The sequence below is a fragment of the Scyliorhinus torazame genome, chromosome 2 (genome assembly GCF_047496885.1).
Source record: "Scyliorhinus torazame isolate Kashiwa2021f chromosome 2, sScyTor2.1, whole genome shotgun sequence".
Lineage (NCBI taxonomy): Eukaryota > Metazoa > Chordata > Chondrichthyes > Carcharhiniformes > Scyliorhinidae > Scyliorhinus > Scyliorhinus torazame.
The window spans coordinates 326681608-326700575 of NC_092708.1; the positions used below are offsets into that span (position 1 = coordinate 326681608).

Here is an 18968-nt window from a genome sequence, read left to right on the forward strand (position 1 = left end):
GCACTCACCCGTCTCTTGTATGCGCACTCACCCGTCTCTCGTACGCGCAGTCACCCGTCTTTCATACGCGCACTCACCTGTCTCTCGTACGCGCACTCACCCGTCTCTTGTATGCGCACTCACCCGTCTCTCATACGCGCACTCACCCGTCTCTCGTACGCGCAGTCACCCGTCTTTCATACGCACACTCACCCGTCTCTCGTACGCGCACTCACCCGTCTCTTGTATGCGCACTCACCCGTCTCTCGTACGCGCACTCACTGGTCTCTCGTACGCGCACTCACCCTTCTCTCATACCCACACACACCCCTCTCACATATACACAGCCTAACCCTCTCTCTCTCACACACTCACTGACTCTTTTCTCTCTCTCACACACGCCTCACCCTTCCCTCTCATATACGTGCCCACCCCTCTTTTACGCACACACGGGCTAACCCCTCGCTCACACTCACCAGTCTCTCTGACACACTCACCTCACAAATGATTGCACCGAGGTCTGCACAATCAAGCCTGCCCGCCCGCTGGGGGGTCCACCCACCTACTCCAAGGCCCATTCGCCTGTAGGCCAACCTGCCTGCTCTAAGGCCCCCCCTGCCCGCTCCGAATGCTGCCCACTCCAAGGCAGGCCCACTCGCTCTAAAGACCTTCAACTTGCTCAGAAGCATCTCGATCTGAAGACCGCTCACTCCGATGACCGCCAATCCCGAGTATCGCCAGCTCACTCCGAGGCCCTCTCGCTCAGAGGATCTCTCGCTCCGAAGAATGCCCTGCTCACTCCGTGGCCCACATGGCTCCCTCCAAGGCCCGCCTGCTAGCTCTGAGGCCCGTTCACTCACTTTAAGGCCGCTTGCTCTGAGACCTGCTCACACTGAGGTCCTCCCACTCACTCCGAGGGCCGCCCATCGGCTCTGAAGCCCCATCACGCCGTCTCTCTTCTGTGAGATCTTCGCTGTTGGCCGTGGCTTTTTCTGTCAATCAAATGGGCCAATCGGGCAAGGCCTCTTGGAGAATCCAATAGACCTTACTCTGATTGGCCTATTTCTTTTCTCTCAGAATTCTTTTACACACGTTGTGGCTTTCGAACCGCTGATTCCCGGACACGTGGCGGCTGCCAGTTTCACAGACCCCCTGAGAGCCTTCCCGCTGTCTGCAGTTTGGGAACGCCTATATTACGACATTAATAAGGTTTATGTTTTGAGTTGTTCAGAGTATTAGAGTTGCCTAATGGGTAATGTTTAATCAAGGTTGCTTTTAGTTTGTTGTTACAGTAAAAGTCTGAAAACTTGAAATCTTGTCATGCAATTCTTTTAAGTTGGTCACTAGGAATTAAAGTTATTTATCTCTATGGGAATCAGAACAAACTGTAACAAAAAACTATGGTTGTGTCAGCAGTGAACAGTATAGCACTAAGTGAAAATACAAAATTCTTATACTACAAGTGTATCCCTGGTGATGGTAGAATTGTGATCAATTTGAGATGAGCAATTAAACATATGAGTGAAGTGTAACATTTTTGAAATGTATATTGCCGTAGGCCTCTTTTCTTTCATTTAAATAGACTGGTAACAACAAGCAGTGTACAAAAAAAGAAGTTACATTGGACAACCAGAGAGATTTGTACTTCTATTTTATGATAGTTGCAAAACCATTCTCCCTGTTTGATTAGCAACCATTGAAGGCCCAAAGACTGCTTGTGAACAACTTCAAGAGAGGCTGCGAGCAGAGCTGAGCCTGCGTGGATCTCAGCCTCATTCTGGAGTCCATATCCCTGAGTGTGATGAAGACGGGAACTTCAGGCCTCTGCAATGTCACGGCAGTACAGGCTACTGCTGGTGTGTGGACGAAAGAGGACAGGAAATTCCTGGGACTAGAACCCCAACTGTAACTGGTCAACCACAGTGTGGACTGCCAGGTCAGTCAGTGTTTCAATTTAGCAAAATCACAATATTTGTAATAAAAGAGGAAAAAAGGGGCTTGCTTTTATATAGTACCTTTCATGCTGCGAGGAAAAAATTTGAGGTGTCAGACCTTATAATGTCAGAAACACAGTGCTGGGCTGCATGCTGGCACAGTGGATAGCACTGGGACTACGGCACTGAGGACCCGGGTTCAAATCCCGGCTCTGGGTCACTGTCCGCAACCCAAAAGATGTGCAGGTTAGGTGCATTGGCCACGCTAAATTGCCCCTTCATTTAAAAAAAAAAAGATACACAGTGTCAAATTTGCACAGTCATGTTCCACAAACAGCAATGTAATAGTATCTCGATAACCCATTTTTGGATCATAGTTGAGGGGTAAGTATTCGCCAGAACTCCCCTACCATTCTTCAAAGTAATTCATTGGAATCTTTTGCAGCTTACCCAAGAAGAAAGATTTGTAAAGATTAATAAGACAGCATCTTTCTTGAAACACAGTGGGCGAGATTCTCCCGAATCCGCACAATGGTCTGACGGCGGCGTAAAAAACGACACAAACCACTCCGGCGTCGGGCCGACCGGAAGTTGCGGAATTCTCCGCACTTCCAGGAGCTAGGCTGGCGCCGGAGGGATTGGCGCCGCGCCAGCCGGCACAGAGTGACTGTGTGAGTTAGCGCATGCGAAGAACCGCCGGCATGGTTCAGCGCATCTGCAGACCGGCTGGCGTATTCTGGCGCATGAGCAGGGGGGTGTCTTCTCCACGCTGGCCATGGCAGAGCTCTACAGGGGCCAGCGTGGAAGGAAGAATTGCCCCCACGGCACAGGTCCGCCCGCAGATCGGTGGGCCCCGATTGGGGGCCAGGCCACTGAGGCCCCCGAGGACCGCACCAGCCAACCTACCTGCCAGGTCCCGCCGTGTGGGACCATGTCCAATCCACGCCGGCGGCACTGGCCAGAAACCGACGGCCGCTCGGCCCATTGGGGCCCGGAGAATTGCTGGGGGGGGGGGGGGGGGGGGCGCTGGCAACAGCCCCCGACCGGCGCGGCGTGATCCCCGCCCCCGCCCGAAAACCGGCGTCAGAGAATACGGCAACCGGCGTCGGAGCGACGGGGCGGGATTCATGTCCCCGCCCAGTATCTCCGAGTTAGGACTGGAGCGACGTGTTTGGCTTCATTTTGTTCCCAAATTTATGGAGTGTGGTTTAAACCCACAATCATCTGTCTCAGGGGCGGAGAGATTTCCATCATTGAATCATGGTTCACACTTAATTAAGATGCAACTGGGCAGCACGGTGGCGCAGTGGTTAGCACTGCTGCCTCACAGCGCTGAGGACCCGGGTTTGATCCCGGCTCTGGGTCACTGTCCGTGTGGAGTTTGCACATTCTCCCCGTGTTTGCGTGGGTTTCGCCCCCCACAACTCAAAGATGTGCAGGGTAGGCAGATTGGCCACACTAAGTTGGCCCTTAATTGGAAAAATGAATTGGTCCTCTAAATTTTTTTTTTTAAATGCAACTAAGGAGTGGCTGGAAAGGGCAGCTAAATGAATGAAACACTCATCATCCCTGTGGCCGTTGAGTACCTTTTGCCATCATTTTGAGCAACTGTGACAGTGAAGTGGAGTGAACGTTAGGGGCTGAATTTCAGCTGCTTGCCTACATTGGATGGGAAGCAGGGAGAGTGTGTCCACTGGGTGCACCTTCCTGATGGAAGCAGTCGGAGATTTGAACCATTTTCATGGTTGAGCCTTTTACCCTTGTTGGCAAATTGCCTCCCTGGTTGACCAGAGGGTGTGAGATACCCATGGTGCCCAGCTGGTATAAGCAATTTAAGTAAGGGGAGGAGATGGCATTCTCAGGGGAGGGGGAAGGGTGTGGGGTTAATTTTATGGGGGAAGTGAGGAAGTGCATTAATTCTGCCCTGGCCCCACATAATTATTTTAAAACCTACTTGCCAATGGCATTTAAGGGGCAAGGATGTGGCCCACCTCCATGAGGCCATTCAGAAACTGATCTAAAGACTTGGCCAAAAATATTTTTTTTTCTGGTGGGTGTAAGTGTTTGCCAGATATAAATGAGATCAAATAAATATAGTTGTATTATATTATACATTGATTTTCAAAATTAATACCTGGATAAAAATAAATTTATATTAAACCACTAAATGTAACATAACTTTCCTTTCTGTTATATAACATTGGGCTTTTCATTTTGATTTTAGATTCATTTATTGGCAGAGCACCACAGTGGCGTAAAATGTTAATAAAAGTGATTGAGAACGATCGTAGCAGACATTTACAGGGAACTCGGTTGATTTGATGAATGTAGCCGTTTTACACTCATGCCGCCTTTCTCATGGGCCAGATTTTGCATTTTATGTTTTGGTGAATGGGAAGATACCAAACATAATATTAAATACCCAAATGTTGTCCTTCGTATTTTTACCTATGGTATTTTAAAATCTGGTTTCTTTCTTTTCAATTGAATAGCACAAACTGAATATCCAAAAACTGCTTGTGTGGAGCAGCGTGATCAAATACAAGCAGAGCTCAGTGTGCGCAGAGCTCGACCTGCTGTTGGAACATATATCCCGCAGTGTGACGCAGAAGGGAATTTCAGGCCTCTGCAGTGCCACAGCAGTACAGGCCACTGTTGGTGTGTGGATGAAGTAGGCCGGGAAATTCCTGGAACCAGAGCACTCCCTGGAAATGATCAGCCACAGTGTGAGCTGCGAGGTCAGTCAATGTGCAGTTTTACTTTTCAAAATACTGTAATGATGTCTGGATGTATATAATTGGTTTCATACTAACTCCACCACTGCTTTATGTCATTTGGCATCAAAGGGGATTCCAACGATATGGAACAAAAGTAAGTTTTAAACTTATAAGTTCCATAAAATCAACAGTATCGAGCCTGTTGAACAGAGGGCTGGCTCCGAGTATTGCTGGCATAAGCAGCATTGCAAACCTAGATGACTAAATAAGGCAGCTTCTGGAGTTAGCTGGATTTTCCAATACATATTTCTGCAGCATTTTTAAAGTGTTTATAGTTTCCACAGGTTTTAGAATAATTGGCGGGAGCATTCACATTTTAACAAATAGTTGTACAGTTCACTCCTAGAAAATTAGAATTGTTTTTGAGATCAAAGATTGTCCAGTAATTTAAATTAACAATTTAAATAATTCAGCAAAGAGGGAATTAAGTGCTAAAAATTAATTTTGATATATTTGACTTCAGCAATTTTGAATGAAGCGTCTCTGGGCACAATTAAATGGGGAAAAAAAGAGTCCTGTTTTGGGCACGTTTAGGGCGCGCTGTTAAACGAGACTCTGCTTCTTTCTTGACTCACTTGGACTAATTTCCTGCACTGACAAGCTCAGCTTTACCCCCCTCCCAATTTACCAAACAGGCAGTCCTTGAGCCCCCCACCCCCCTCCACTCCCCATCCCTGGCATGGGCAGCCTGGCACTTGGGCACCTTGACACTGCCAGCCTGGCATCTTGGCAATATCCACTGCCAGGGTGGCAGTGCCAAGGTGCCCAGGTGGTATTGGGAGTACCACCCTGTCCAGAGCCCAACCACCCGGGGGCCTCTGGCCACCTGAGAAAATCCCCAAGTGCCGTTACACCTGAAATGAAATGAAATGAAAATTGCTTATTGTCACAAGTAGGCTTCAAATGAAGGTCCATGTTTGTGGGAACTAGGGCTAAATGACACCACGGTAGTGTCTCCAGACGAGGCCGTTCAATCCGGCACCTTGGGTAACTCCGGCGTAGACATATTCAAGTGAGACTAACTACTCACTTGAATATGCAAATCTTGGATATGCAGATTGAGGCACCTCATGTCATCTCGTTGCATCTCATGAGATGTAATGAGCATCGTGAATCGAGAGAGATTTAACGACCTCATCGCATCACCGAGTCGTGCGCGATGAGGCCAGTAGATCGCACCTACATTTGAGTTCACAGAACATCACAATGCTTTTGCTGTTAAACGACTCTTTGAAAATAACCATTACTCTTAAATATTTTTCATGTACCACCTAAAATAAAACTGATCTATAGCTCACAGCTGCTGCAGACAATTCCGTTACCTTTGCGAAGAATGCTTCACATCTCTCCATCACGTGCCTTCACCCTTCTACACCGCACTTCAAACTACAACGTCATGAGAGGAGATTTTCTGCTTGGGTGCCAAGCAGGCAAGATGTTGGGAGTGCGCTTGCAGTGCCATCCAACGTGGCATTCGGGAGGCCAGATTCATTAGCATTTTCCTTAGCCAGCCATCGATGGCAAACGGATGCAGTGCTGCAACCCACCAGCTTCCTGAGGTGGAATATGTTCTGGGAAAAAAAAAGGATAAGGATTGGACTCCCAAATCTAGTGCATTTCTGATGTCAAGGGGCACACAGAGTAAGTTAAGGCAAAAAGGGGAAGCTTTTATTTATTAGTTCACTAACTAGGGCAGCATTTATTGCCCAACCCTAATTGTTCTTGAGAAGGTGGTGGTGAGCTGCCTTCATGAACCGTTGCGGTCTGGGTGGTGTAGGCCTACCCACAGTGCTGTTAGGAAGAGAGTTCCAGGATTTTGACCCAGTGACAGTGAAGTAATGGTGATATAGTTCCAAGTCAAGATGGTGTGTGGCTTGGAGGAGAACTTGCAGGTGGTGGTGTTTGTCCATCCAGGTGGTAAAGTCATGGAGTGGGACTTACCAACCGCGTCCCGCCAGAATTAGGATGCAATTGGTAGATCCTGGGAGAGGCCTTCGCCCGGGATTCCCAACTGTTGTTACGCCTCACGAGATCTAACGAGATCTCGCAAAACGTCGCAATCTGAATCTCACCCACAATGGGTGGGACCCAGACTCGCATAGCTAAAAGAGCTTAAAAGCCCACTTGGTTATACTGCCGCCAGATCGAATGGGCAACAGACATCTATCGGCCTCGCCAAGGAGGTCCCAGCCGGGCGCCGTCCACCAAATAGGACTTTTGGGGTCTTCCAGGTGATCGGAGGCCCAGGCACCCTGGCACTGCTGGTATCACCCAGGTACCTTGGTACAGCCAGCGTGGCACCCTAGCAGTGCCACATGGGTAACAACGTGGCACTGCCAGGGTGTCCAGGTGGCACTGGATGGTTGGCAGGGGCACTGCCACGGTGCCAGGCTGGCAGTGTCAAGCTGACATTTTGCACCGGGGATCGGGGCATGCCCTAACGGTATGTGGTGGGTGCGGTGGATTACTCGAGGATCCCCCAACAGGTGAGTTGGGGAATTGAGCGGGGTCCGGGGATCGCTTTGGGGGGTTGAGAGATTAAACAATGGTGCCCTGATCGCTCCCGGCAATGCAAGATGCAACTACCATGCAAGCACCACCAATTCATCAATGCAAGATATGCAGCAAGTGCAGCCTTGGCGTGGTGTTCCCCACCGGGGGCCGAAAAAAAACAGCAGGGTCGTTCCCAGTGCTACAAATGCTGGAATAGACCCCACAATTCCCGCATAGAACGGGCTATGTTTTATTTAGTTAAATTGCGCCCGTGGGTTTAGAACATGCTGGTGAAGGACCATTGGTGAAGTGCTGCATTGCACCTTGTAGATGGTACACACTGCTGCTACTGTGTGTCAGTGGTGAAGAGAGTGAATGTTTCAGGTGGTGGATGGACCAAGTCAGATACCGAGAGCTCAATACTGCAAAGAGCCCAGAGAATTTAATTGCAGGGTGAAATTAAGAAGGAGATTAGGAAAACAAATAGAGGGCATGGAAATATGGGCGGGATTCTCTCGGCGGCGTGCCGTTCGCTGGCGGCAGGATTCCCTCCTACCGTTGCTTGTCAATGGGATTTCCCATTGAAGCCACTCCACGCTACCGAGAAACTCACTGGAGAGCGGGCTTCCGTTGCCAGCAGAAAAAGAGAATCTCAATTGCCCATATTGGCACGTAAAATTAAGGAAAACGCTAAGATGTCTTAGAAATAGATAAAGAACAAAAAAAGAGATCAAAAAGTAAAGCTGTGTGTGAAGGTGAAAGACGTGGGCATGGTTCTTAATGAATATTTTGCATCAGTCTTCAAAAATGAGGAAGAGAATGCAGAAAAGTAGTTAAGGAAGAGGAGTGTAAAAGGCAGAATTTAAAAAAGTGAGAGAGGAAATAATAAGGAGGGGCGGGCGGTCCCGGCGCCGAGGAGTGGCGTGAACCACTCCGGCAGTGGGCCGCCCGGAAGGTGCGGAATCCTCCGTATCTTCAGGGGCTAGGCCGGCGCTGGCGGGTTTGGCGCTGCGCCACCCGGCGTCGAAGGGCCAGGGCGTCATCCCAGCACATTCGCAGGGGGGTTCTTCTCCGCACCGGCCTTGGCGGACCGTTACACCGGCCAGCACGGAGGGAAAGAGTACCCCCACGGCACAGGCCCGCCCGCGGATCGGTGGGCCCCGATCGCGGGCCAGGCCACCATGGGTGCCCCCCCCCCCCCCCAGGGCCAGACCCCCTGCGCCCCCCCCCGAGGACTCCGCAGGCCACCCGCAGAACCAGGTCCCGCCAGTACGGACCTGCTGTAATATACGCCGGCGGGACCAGCCGAAAACGGGCGGCCACTTGGCCCATTACGGGGCGGAGAATCGCCGGGGGGGGGGGGGGGAGGGGGCACTGCCAACTGCCCCCGACCGGCGCGGCACGATTCCCGCCCCCGCCGAAAAACCGGCGCCGGGGAATCCGGCAGCCGGCGTCAGGGCAGTGGGGCGGGATTCACGCCGCCCCCTGGCGATCCTCCTGCCCGGTGGGCGTTTGGAGAATCCCGCCCAAGATGTTTAATATCTTTGAAATTTGATGCTTCAACAAGCCTGGATGAAAAGTATCCCAGGCTGTTAAGAGAAGATTGGATTGGATTGGATTTGTCTTATTGTCACGTGTACCGAGCTACAGTGAAAATTATTGTTCTGCGTACAGTCCAGACAGATGGTTCCAAACATGAAAAAAACATAGGACATACATTAATGCACAATGTAAATACATAAACACAGGCATCAGGTGAAGCATACAGGAGTGCAGTACTACTCAAAAGGGAAGATGTGTGAAGAGATCAGATTAATCCATAAGGGGGCCATTCAGAAGTCTGGTAACAGTGGGGAATAGGCTGTTTTTGAATCTTTAGTGCATGTTCTCAGACTTTCGTATCTCCTGCCAGATGGAAGAAGTTCGAAGAGTGAATACCCCGGGTGGGAGGGGTCTTTGATTATCATAGATCATAGAATTTACAGTGCAGAAGGAGGCCATTCGGCCCATCGAGTCTGCACCGGCTCGTGGAAAGAGCACCCCACCCAAGGTCAACACCTCCACCCTATCCCCATAACCCAGTAACCCCACCCAACACTAAGGGCAATTTTGGACACAAAGGGCAATTTATCATGGCCAAACCACCTAACCTGCACATCTTTGGACTGTGGGAGGAAACCGGAGCACCTCCAGTGAGTTGTTTAATTGTCCACCACCATTCACGACTGGATGTGGCAGGACTCCAGAGCGTAGATCTGATCCAATGGTTGTGTAATCTCTTGGCTCTGTCACTTGCTGCTTATGCTAAGTAGTCCTGTGCTATATCTTCACCAGGTTGACACATTATTTTTCAGTATGCCTGGTGTTGCTCCTGGCATGCTGTACTGTACTCTTCATTGATCCCCGGCTTGGTGGTAATGGTAGAGTTACTTGCCACACACACTTGCCTTCTCTCCAGTCAAAGTGGCTGGAACATTTAAACTGACCTATTTATGGTAAGCTAGGGCAGCACGGTGGTTAGCACTGCTGCCTATGACACTGAGGACCCGGGTTCGATCCCGGCCCCGGGTCACTGTCCGTGTGGAGTTTGCACATTCTCCCCGTGTCTGCGTAGGTCTCACCCCCACAACCGAAAGATGTGCAGGGTAGGTGAATTGGTCATGCTAAATTGCCCTTTAATTGGAAAAAAAAATTGGGTACTCTAAATTTATTTATTTTTAATTAACAGGCTAGGTACCGGATTCTCCAAGCCTGTGTGAACCTCAGGTCCTCTGGGCCAGGATTCACATAGACGGGAATTTGTGCTGGTATCCCTGGTGCAAGGGACGTCGCACTGGGCCAAGGGAGTAACACTTTAAGGGAGTTGACCCCAAGTCCATCGGAGGGCCATCTTCCCCCCTCACAATGCAAATCCTGCCCAACCCCCACCAGAGACCCCTTAAAAGAGACCCCTACCAGAGATCCCTGATAAGACAGACCTGCACAGAACCCTCCAATAAGAGGGACCCCCACTAGAAACCCCCCCATAAAAGAGACCCCTACCAGAACCCCCCTCATAAGAGAGACCTGCACCAGAAACACCATCATAAGAGAGACCCCTACCAGAACCCCCCTCATAAGCGAGACCCCCTGCAGAAACCCCCCCATAAGAGAAGATCCCACCAGAGACCCACAGCAGAAATACCCTTCCAAGACCTCATTAGAGAGACCCTCCCCCCATTTTAGAGATCCTCTCCAGAAACCCTGTCATAAGAGAGACCCCGCCGTAGTAGACCCCCACCAGAGACCCCGCCCACCCCCCATAAGAGAGACCGTCACCAGAAAACCCCCATAAGGGAGACCCCCACCAGGATCCCCACATAAGAGAGACCCCCCTGGAAGCCCCCATAAGAGAGACCCCTGCCTGGAAGCCCATCATTTCATACGCAACCATCTGGAAGATAGAGAGCAGTCCATCCGAGACAGTAAAAAAAATCATTGCTTTAAAACTCATCTGTGCAATATATTTTCAAACAAATTATTAATGTCTAAGTGAGCTTGTGAGGCAACCTAACTAACCCGACTACTACCCTGTCCACAACATAAAGCAATTTGTGTTATTTAATATACTGGTGGTGTTGTGTATCTCATCTACAGAGATTTTAGCTCTACTCTGGTAGTTATTCAAACAAATGGTTAGCACTATGATTCCAGGTAGCTCCAGGATTATGGGTTCAATTCCGGCCTCGGGTGACTCTTTCTGGAGTTTGCACTTTCTCCCATGTCTGCGTGGGTTTCCTCCGGGTGCTCCTGTTTCCTCCCACATTCCAAAGATGTGCCGGTTAGGTGGATTGGCTATGCTGAATTGCCCCTTAGTGTCCTAAAGGTTAGTTTGGGTTACTGGGTTACGGGGATGGGATGGAGGCGTGGGTTTAAGTAGCGTGCGTTAAAGTAGTGCAGACTCGATGGACCGAATGGCCTCCTTCTGCACTGTAAATTCTGTGATTCTATGATAACCTAGGCTGGTGAGTGGGCCGCATGAGTGGCCCTCCTTCACCTCAGTGGGCCGCAGGATGGAAATCGACTTGACCCCTTAAATAAGATTGAATACATTCATGCCGAGTTATAGAAAATGCTTAATCGTTTGTATATCAATAGAACTATCATCAACTAGAATGGTAAAAATAGGAGAAATATTTACATTTGGGACACCAAAGGGAGTGCACAGGTCTCACAGTCAACGTTGTGTGTGTCATAATATACACCAGTATATCATGGTGCAAACACACACACTGATGGACACACAGTGGGACCAATCAACACACACAACACCGCAGCCAATCACCAGTTAGAGCACACTCAGTATAACGACAGAGGGCATCAGAGTTCCCGCTCATTCGGGATGCAGCTTCTCAGAAGGACAGAGCTTACAGCACAGATCTTCACCATGTGCTGAGTGCATAGACTGGTTAGGACAGGCACAGGTCTTTAGTTTAATCTAACATCGTGTTAACCCACAGTGAAAGTATGTTCAACAGTTTCTAACTTAATAAAATAGTGTTGCACTATTTTAAGTGTTGGTGGCCTGTATGTGTTCCATGGATCCAGAGCACCCAACACAACATGATACCAGGAGTTGAGGGATGTTAGAACTTCTTAGACCTACCTGCAAGTGATCTGCCTTCCACCAGCATACAGCCATCCTGCAAAATGGACAGCGTCCGCCCGCCGCTGCCGCTCCGCATCACTGGTAACCTAGGGGCCACCTGGAAGATATTCAAACAACGCTTCCAGCTCTACCTTGAAGCCACAGACTGGGAAGATGCCTCAGACACCAGGACGATCGCTCTCTTCCTATCCACGGCCGGGGACCATGCCATCCACATTTTCAATTCTCTCACCTTTGCTGATGGTGAAGATAAATCAAAATTCAAGACGGCCCTCCTCAAGTTTGACAGTCACTGCAGCATCGAGGTGAATGAAAGTTTTGAGCGCTATGTATTCCAACAGCGTTTGCAGGGTAAGGATGAACCTTTCCAGTCCTTTCTCACCCACTTCCGCATCCTTGCGCAGTCCTGCAATTACGGGCCCACCTCCAGGATACGCGACCAGATCGTTTTCGGTGTTTAGTCGGACCCCCTACGCCAGCAGCTCCTCAAGGTAAAGCAGCTCACCCTAGCGATTGCCATCGAGACCTGCGTGATACATGAACACGCCATTAGTCGGTATTCCCGCATCCAAGCGGCTGAAACGGCGCGGCAAGGTCCCCACGAGGCAGAATGGGTCCAAGCAATCGAGCAACACCAGGACCTCAGCCTGGATGAGGGCGGCCATTTCGCGCACTTTTCGCGGACTCCTGCGCTTGTGCGCACCGAACGAGGGGACGACGACGTCGACGAACGTACTGCGCAGGCGCGCACCACGTATGACTGCACCGTGCGCGGTGGCGCAGCGAATAGTACTGACGCTACAACGTGCAGCAACTGTGGCTCCGCCCACTTAAAGCGGCAATGCCCTGCCAAATCCCGACAATGCCTGAGATGTGGCAAACTTGGCCACTATGCTGCTTTATGCAGATCAGCTCAGCCTGCCAATCTGTATCGCTCCAGCCAGCCTCGCAGGAATGTCCAGGCCATTCAACCCACGGTCACCGAGTCCGATGCGGACCGACTACCCGATATTGACACCGAGGACCCGAAGGCACCTTTTCCAGTCGGTATCGTTACAAAAAACAGGGTGTCCCCGAAGCACAGAATCCAGCCTCTGTCGGTATACAGCATCGATCCGGACAATGAGTGGTGTGCCACTCTTACGGTCAACCGGTCCCAAATACGATTCCGCCTGGACACTGGTGCCTCCGCCAATCTCATTGCGCGGTCTGACCTCCAAAGCCTTTGTGTCAAACCAGCCATCCTCCCATCAGCCTGCCAGCTATTAGATTATAATGACAATGCCATTGCTGCCAGCAGCTCATGCCAACTTGAAGTGACGCACCGGTCACGCAAAGCCATCCTTCCCTTTGAAATCGTGGGCTTCTCGAAAGCCTCCCTGCTTGGCGCGTAGGAATGCAAGCTGTTGAACGTAGTTCAGAGAGTTCACTCTCTCCTGCTGCGCGTCTGCCTTTCAGGACACCGACTTCAGGGCGCAGCTCAACGCCATTATCAACCAGTACCACGACGTCTTCGAGGGCATGGGCACGCTCCCATACACCTACAAGATTTTATTAAAACTGAATGCCAGGCCTGTGGTGCACGCACCTCGCAGGGTCCCAGCACCCCTTAAGGACCGCCTCAAGCAGCAGCTGCAGGACCTCCAGAACCAAGGAGTGATTTCCAAAGTCACGGAACCGACTGACTGGGTCAGTTCCATGGTATGTGTAAAAAAGCCTTCCGTCGAATTGAGAATTTGCATTGATCCCAAGGATCTAAATCGCAATATCATGAGAGAGCACTATCCAATTCCCAAGCGCGAAGAGCTCACATGTGAGATGGCTCGCACCAAGCTCTTTACCAAACTCGACGCCTCAAAAGGATTCTGGCAAATCCAGCTCGATAAATCCAGCAGGAAACTTTGCACATTTAACACCCACTTTGGCGGATATCGTTACAACAGGATGCCGTTTGGGATCATCTCTGCATCAGAAGTGTTCTATAGGATGATGGAAAAATGATGGAAGGTATTGAAGGTGTTCGCGTCTATGCCGATGACATAATCATTTGGTCCACCAGCCCGCAGGAGCATGTTAGTCGCCTCCAGCGGGTATTCAGACGGATACATGAGCATGGCCTCTGCCTCAACAGGGCCAAATGCTCTTTTGGTCAGACGGAACTCAAGTTCCTCTGGGACCACATCTCCCAGTTGGGTGTGCAGCCGGATGCGGACAAGGTAGCTGCCATCACAGCTATGAAAACACCAGAGGACAAGAAGGCGGTCCTCCGATTTCTGGGCATGGTCAATTCTTTAGGGAAATTCATCCCTAACCTCGCCTCTCATACCACGGCTCTCAGGAACCTGGTCAGGAAGACGACAGACTTCCAATGGCTCCCTGCCCACGAGCGCGAATGGCGAGAACTCAAAACAAAACTGACCACGGCCCCGGTCTTAGCTTTCTTTGATCCAGCAAAGGAGACCAAAATTTCGACCGATGCCAGTCAATACGGCATTGGGGCAGTGCTCCTTCAACGTGATGAGGCCTCATCATGGGCCCCCGTTGCATATGCGTCACGTGCGATGACCCCCACGGAGCAGCGCTAAGCGCAGATAGAAAAGGAGTGCCTGGGCCTTCTGACCGGTGTGGTTAAGTTTCACGATTATGTGTACGGACTTCCTCAATTCACCGTCGAGACCGACCATCGCCCGCTGGTCAATATAATACAGAAAGACTTGAACGACATGACGCCTCGCCTCCAGCGTATTCTTCTCAAGCTCCGGCGATACAACTTCCAGTTGGTATGCAACCCAGGCAAAGACTTCATCATTGCTGATGCTCTCTCCAGGGCAGTCAGCACTCCATGTGACCCAGCAGGATTTGTCTGCCAGGTCGACGCCCATGCGGCATTCGCAGCCTCCAATCTACCTGCCTCGGATGAACGCCTCGTTCAAATTCGCCGCGAGACTGCGTCTGACTCCTTGCTACAGCGTGTCATGCGCCACCTAACAGACGGGTGGCTCAAGGACCAATGCCCTCAATTCCATAATGTCAGAGATGATCTGGCGGTAGTAGCCGGGGTTCTTCTAAAACTGGACCGCATTGTCATCCCGCATTGCATGCACCAGCTTGTCCTGGAACAACTACACGAGGGCCACCTTGACGTGGAAAAGTGCCACCGACGGGCCCGGGAGGCAGTGTACTGGCTCGGCATTAATGAGGACATAGCCAACACAGTGCTCAACTGCCCCACTTGTCAGCGCTTCCAGCCGGCCCAACCACGTGAGACCCTGCCTGCAGCCCCATGAGTTGGTCACATCACCATGGACCAAGGTGGGCATCGACCTGTTCCATGCGCTGGGTAGAGACTATGTCCTGATCGTGGACTACTTTTCGAATTACCCGAAGGTGATATGGCTGCACGACCTCACCTCGTCTGCAGTCATTCGTGCATGTAAAGAAACCTTTGCTCGACACGGCATCCCGCTCATGGTTATGTCGGACAATGGCCCCTGCTTTGCCAGCCAAGAATGGTCCAACTTTGCCAGGCGGTACAATTTTGCCCATGTGACATCCAGTCCCCTGTACCCCCAATCCAACGGCAAAGCAGAGAAGAGAGTACATATCGTCAAACGGCTCCTATGCAAGGCTGCCGATGCTGGGTCCGATTTCTACCTTGCCTTGATGGCCTATCGCTCCGCCCCACTGTCCACTGGCCTGTCGCCAGCCCAGTTACTCATGGGTCGCACCCTGAGGACAACGGTGCCGTCCATCCATGTCCCAGACCTCGACCACGTTCCGGTCCTTCGCCGGATGCAGCTGTCTCGTGCACAGCACAAGGCGGCTCATGACTCCCGTGCAGCTGATCTCCCTGCTCTGGCTCCAGGTGACAACGTCCGCGTCCATCTTCCGGATGGTGGTTGGTCTGCAACCGCTGTTGTCCTTCGGCAGGTAGCCCCCCGCTCGTTCCTGGTTAGTCTACCGGATGGCTCTATTCTGCGCTGCAATCGACGCGCCCTTCGTCTCGTTCCACGCTCGCCACGTGATCCTGCAGTGTCACCTCGTCCTCCTGCTGACCCTGCCACGGACTATGCAGAGCTCCCTGTCACTCTGCCTCCCCCTGACTTTGACGCAGTCCAGGCCGCTCCTGAACTGGCGGCTCTCGACCCACCCTTGAGGCGGTCAACCAGAATTCGTCACCCACCTCAGAGACTAAATTTATGAACTTTTCAAACTTATGGACTCTCTGAATTGTTTTGTTGCTTTGTTTGATCGTTTCCCTGGTTTGTATATAGTGTTGATCTCGTTACTCTTGTTGCATACTGCTTCTCTGCACCAGGCACTTTCCCATGAAAATAGCTTAGTTCTCATGTATGTAGTCCTGTAAATATGTCTTCGCACCCCACACGTAGTTAGGAACATTCTCACCACACATTTATTGCCACACATACATTTCTTTATAAAAGGGGGGATGTCATAATATACACCAGTATATCATGGTGCAGCCACACACAGTGATGGACACACAGCAAGACGACACCGCAGCCAATCACCAGTTAGAGCACACTCACTATATAGACAGAGGGCATCAGAGTTCCCGCTCATTCGGGATGCAGCCTCCTAGAAGGACAGAGCTTACAGCTTACAGCACAGATCTTCACCATGTGCTGAGTGCATAGACTGGTTAGGACAGGCATAGGTCTTTAGTTTAATCTAACATCGTGTTAACCCACAGTGAAAGTATGTTCAACAGTTTCTAACTTAAAATAGTACAACACTATTTTATTAAGTGTTGGTGGCCTGTATGTGTTCCACTTATCCAGAGCACCCAACACAACAGTGTGCAATCAGCATGCACCTCACTGCACTTGCCCTTGCTGTACATGCGATCACTTCAGTTACCCCAATAGGAAAAAAAACTACACGGATGGAAATCAGTGGAATCTGACAGTACTGCGCGTGACAATATTGCACGTGGGCAATGGTCAACAAAATGTCTTGTGGGCTGCAATCAGAAGCCAGATGGGCCCCATGTGGCCCCCAGGCCATAGGTTGCCCATCACTGATGTTCATTATGTACATGATGTACTATAAATTCTGCTTGCTCTATCTGCTGCACAGAGTCTCTAGCAGATGAAACTGTTACCTCATGGTTTACATAATAAAAGTAACAATCTTTATTAGTGTCACAAGTAGGCTTACATTAACACTGCAATGAAGTTACTGTGAAAATCCCCTTGTCGCCACATGCCGTCGCCTGTTCGGGTACACAGGGAGAACTCCGAATGTCCAAATGACCTAACAACACATCTTTTGGGACTTGTGGGAGGAAACCGGAGCACCCGGAGGAAACCCATGCAGACACGTGGAGAACGTGCAGACTCTGCACAGACAGTGACCCAAGCCGGGAATCGAACCTGCTACCCTGGCGCTGTGAAGCAACAGTGCTAACCACTGTGCTACCATGTTGCCCACACCACTTGTTCCATAACTATTCTATTAAACCATTATACTACAGGGCAGGTGGGAAAGAGTGGGTAGGCATTTAGTTTTTGGCAAACCTTTTAAAAGGCGGCAAGTTTGGTGGTTGCCCTGTGCCCATAGGGGGGGCACCGCCTCAAGATGCCCCCACCCCCACCCCCTTGCCTCTCCCTACTCTCCGTGATCCCTCCCCTGTCCAATACCCGCAACTGATCTCACTCCAGGATTCATGATGTCTTCTTCCTACTCCTCCTTTGTAATCCCAGCAGCGCCCGCCCGCCCGCTACTGAATTCGGGCATTGCTGGGATTGTTGGAGTTGCTGGCCAATCGGATTAGCCGGCAGCATTTGAGGGGAGGCATTTCTCCCACTGAGTGGGGTGGATGTCCCACTCTACCCTTGTTTATGCTGCCGTCTGTGCTTTACTACCGCATGGCAGCGTCGGTCGGAGTGGCACCTGCTACCGTGTGGCAGGGTCGGTCAGAGTGGCATCTGCTACCATGTGGCAATGTCGGTCGGAGTGGCATCAACGTTCCTTCCTTTCTGCCACTCGTGCATTTTGGGATGCATAACATTTGGGCTCGTTTGCTTTTCTATTTTTAGACCAATTCACATTTTTAAAATGTGGTTTCTCTTTGAATATTTATGTCTAGTGGTGATTCTTCCACATCCTCCTCAGATTCTCTGACAGAGCCTCTTTCACATTTCCCTGTAAAACTGAGAGAAATACTTATTTAGCTCCTCTCTCATTTCCTCACATTCAAGCATAAAATGTTTTCTTTCCTCACTAACTAGTCCCTTTAACTATCCCTTTGCTTCCTCTATACTTATCAGAGTCCTTGCGGTTGCTTTTTAATTTCAGATTTTACATTTCTTCTGCACTTTTTATGTTTCTCAGTTTGCTTATATATTATTCCCCCACTGTAGTTAACGTATCTGTTTTTAAACTTAGGTTTTGCTCAAATCTACTTATCCCTAGAATCCAGCTGTTGATGGGCTGTTTTGATTCCTATTCTGAATGTAATTAAACATAAATCTCATACTTAAATACCCCCCACAGCTTCCCTGTTTGTGTCGCTTTTCCAATCTGTCATTCTGGGTTTAGATCTCTTTGCACTCTATTCAGAGAATTGAGTCATTATCAGCAAGCATTCTAAGCAATTGTTTCATCCAACAGGAAGAGATTCGCAGAATGTAGAACCCACACAGCGACAGCCGACCGTGTGTGAACGTTGGAGACTGAGCCTTCTGGAACATTATGGTGGCAGGCCAGCTGATGATCAGTATATCCCCGAGTGTGATGAGTTTGGGAATTTCCGCCCCTTGCAATGCCACGGAAACAGCGAATACTGTTGGTGTGTGGGTAAAGAGGGCCGAGAGATTCAAGGAACTAGAACTGAACCTGGCAGTCCACCAGCATGTGAGAATTTCTATCTTTGGTTGTAAAGTGAAAATTAAAGACCTTTTGAAGGACACAACCAAAGAATAATCAAAATGTGGTCACTAGTAATAATGTTCATGTCTGGTTTCCAAAATGAGAAGTTCAAATCATCAGGGCACTTTTAGAAAGAAACAACTTTTATTTAATTGCATTTATATAACATCTTTTCAGATCCAAGTAAGTGAATGTACTTTTTTGAATTGTAGGGTGCTATTTACCAGCCCCATTGCGCCCAAC

The 18968-nt window shown here is 50.1% G+C and overlaps 1 protein-coding gene across 9 annotated transcripts in view; it reads left to right on the forward strand.

Annotated features, from left to right (window-relative positions):
* The window catches only part of nid2a (nidogen 2a (osteonidogen)), a 277646-nt gene that overhangs the window by 225136 nt on the left and 33542 nt on the right, over positions 1–18968 (forward strand). For 8 of the 9 annotated variants that reach the window (XM_072489756.1, XM_072489755.1, XM_072489754.1 and 5 more), the window contains 3 exons: positions 1670–1915; positions 4406–4651; positions 18468–18710. In XM_072489756.1, coding sequence (XP_072345857.1) covers positions 1670–1915; positions 4406–4651; positions 18468–18710 — 735 coding nt within the window. The remainder of the gene's footprint in view (positions 1–1669; positions 1916–4405; positions 4652–18467; positions 18711–18968) is intronic. The other variant, XM_072489757.1, reaches the window with a different exon arrangement.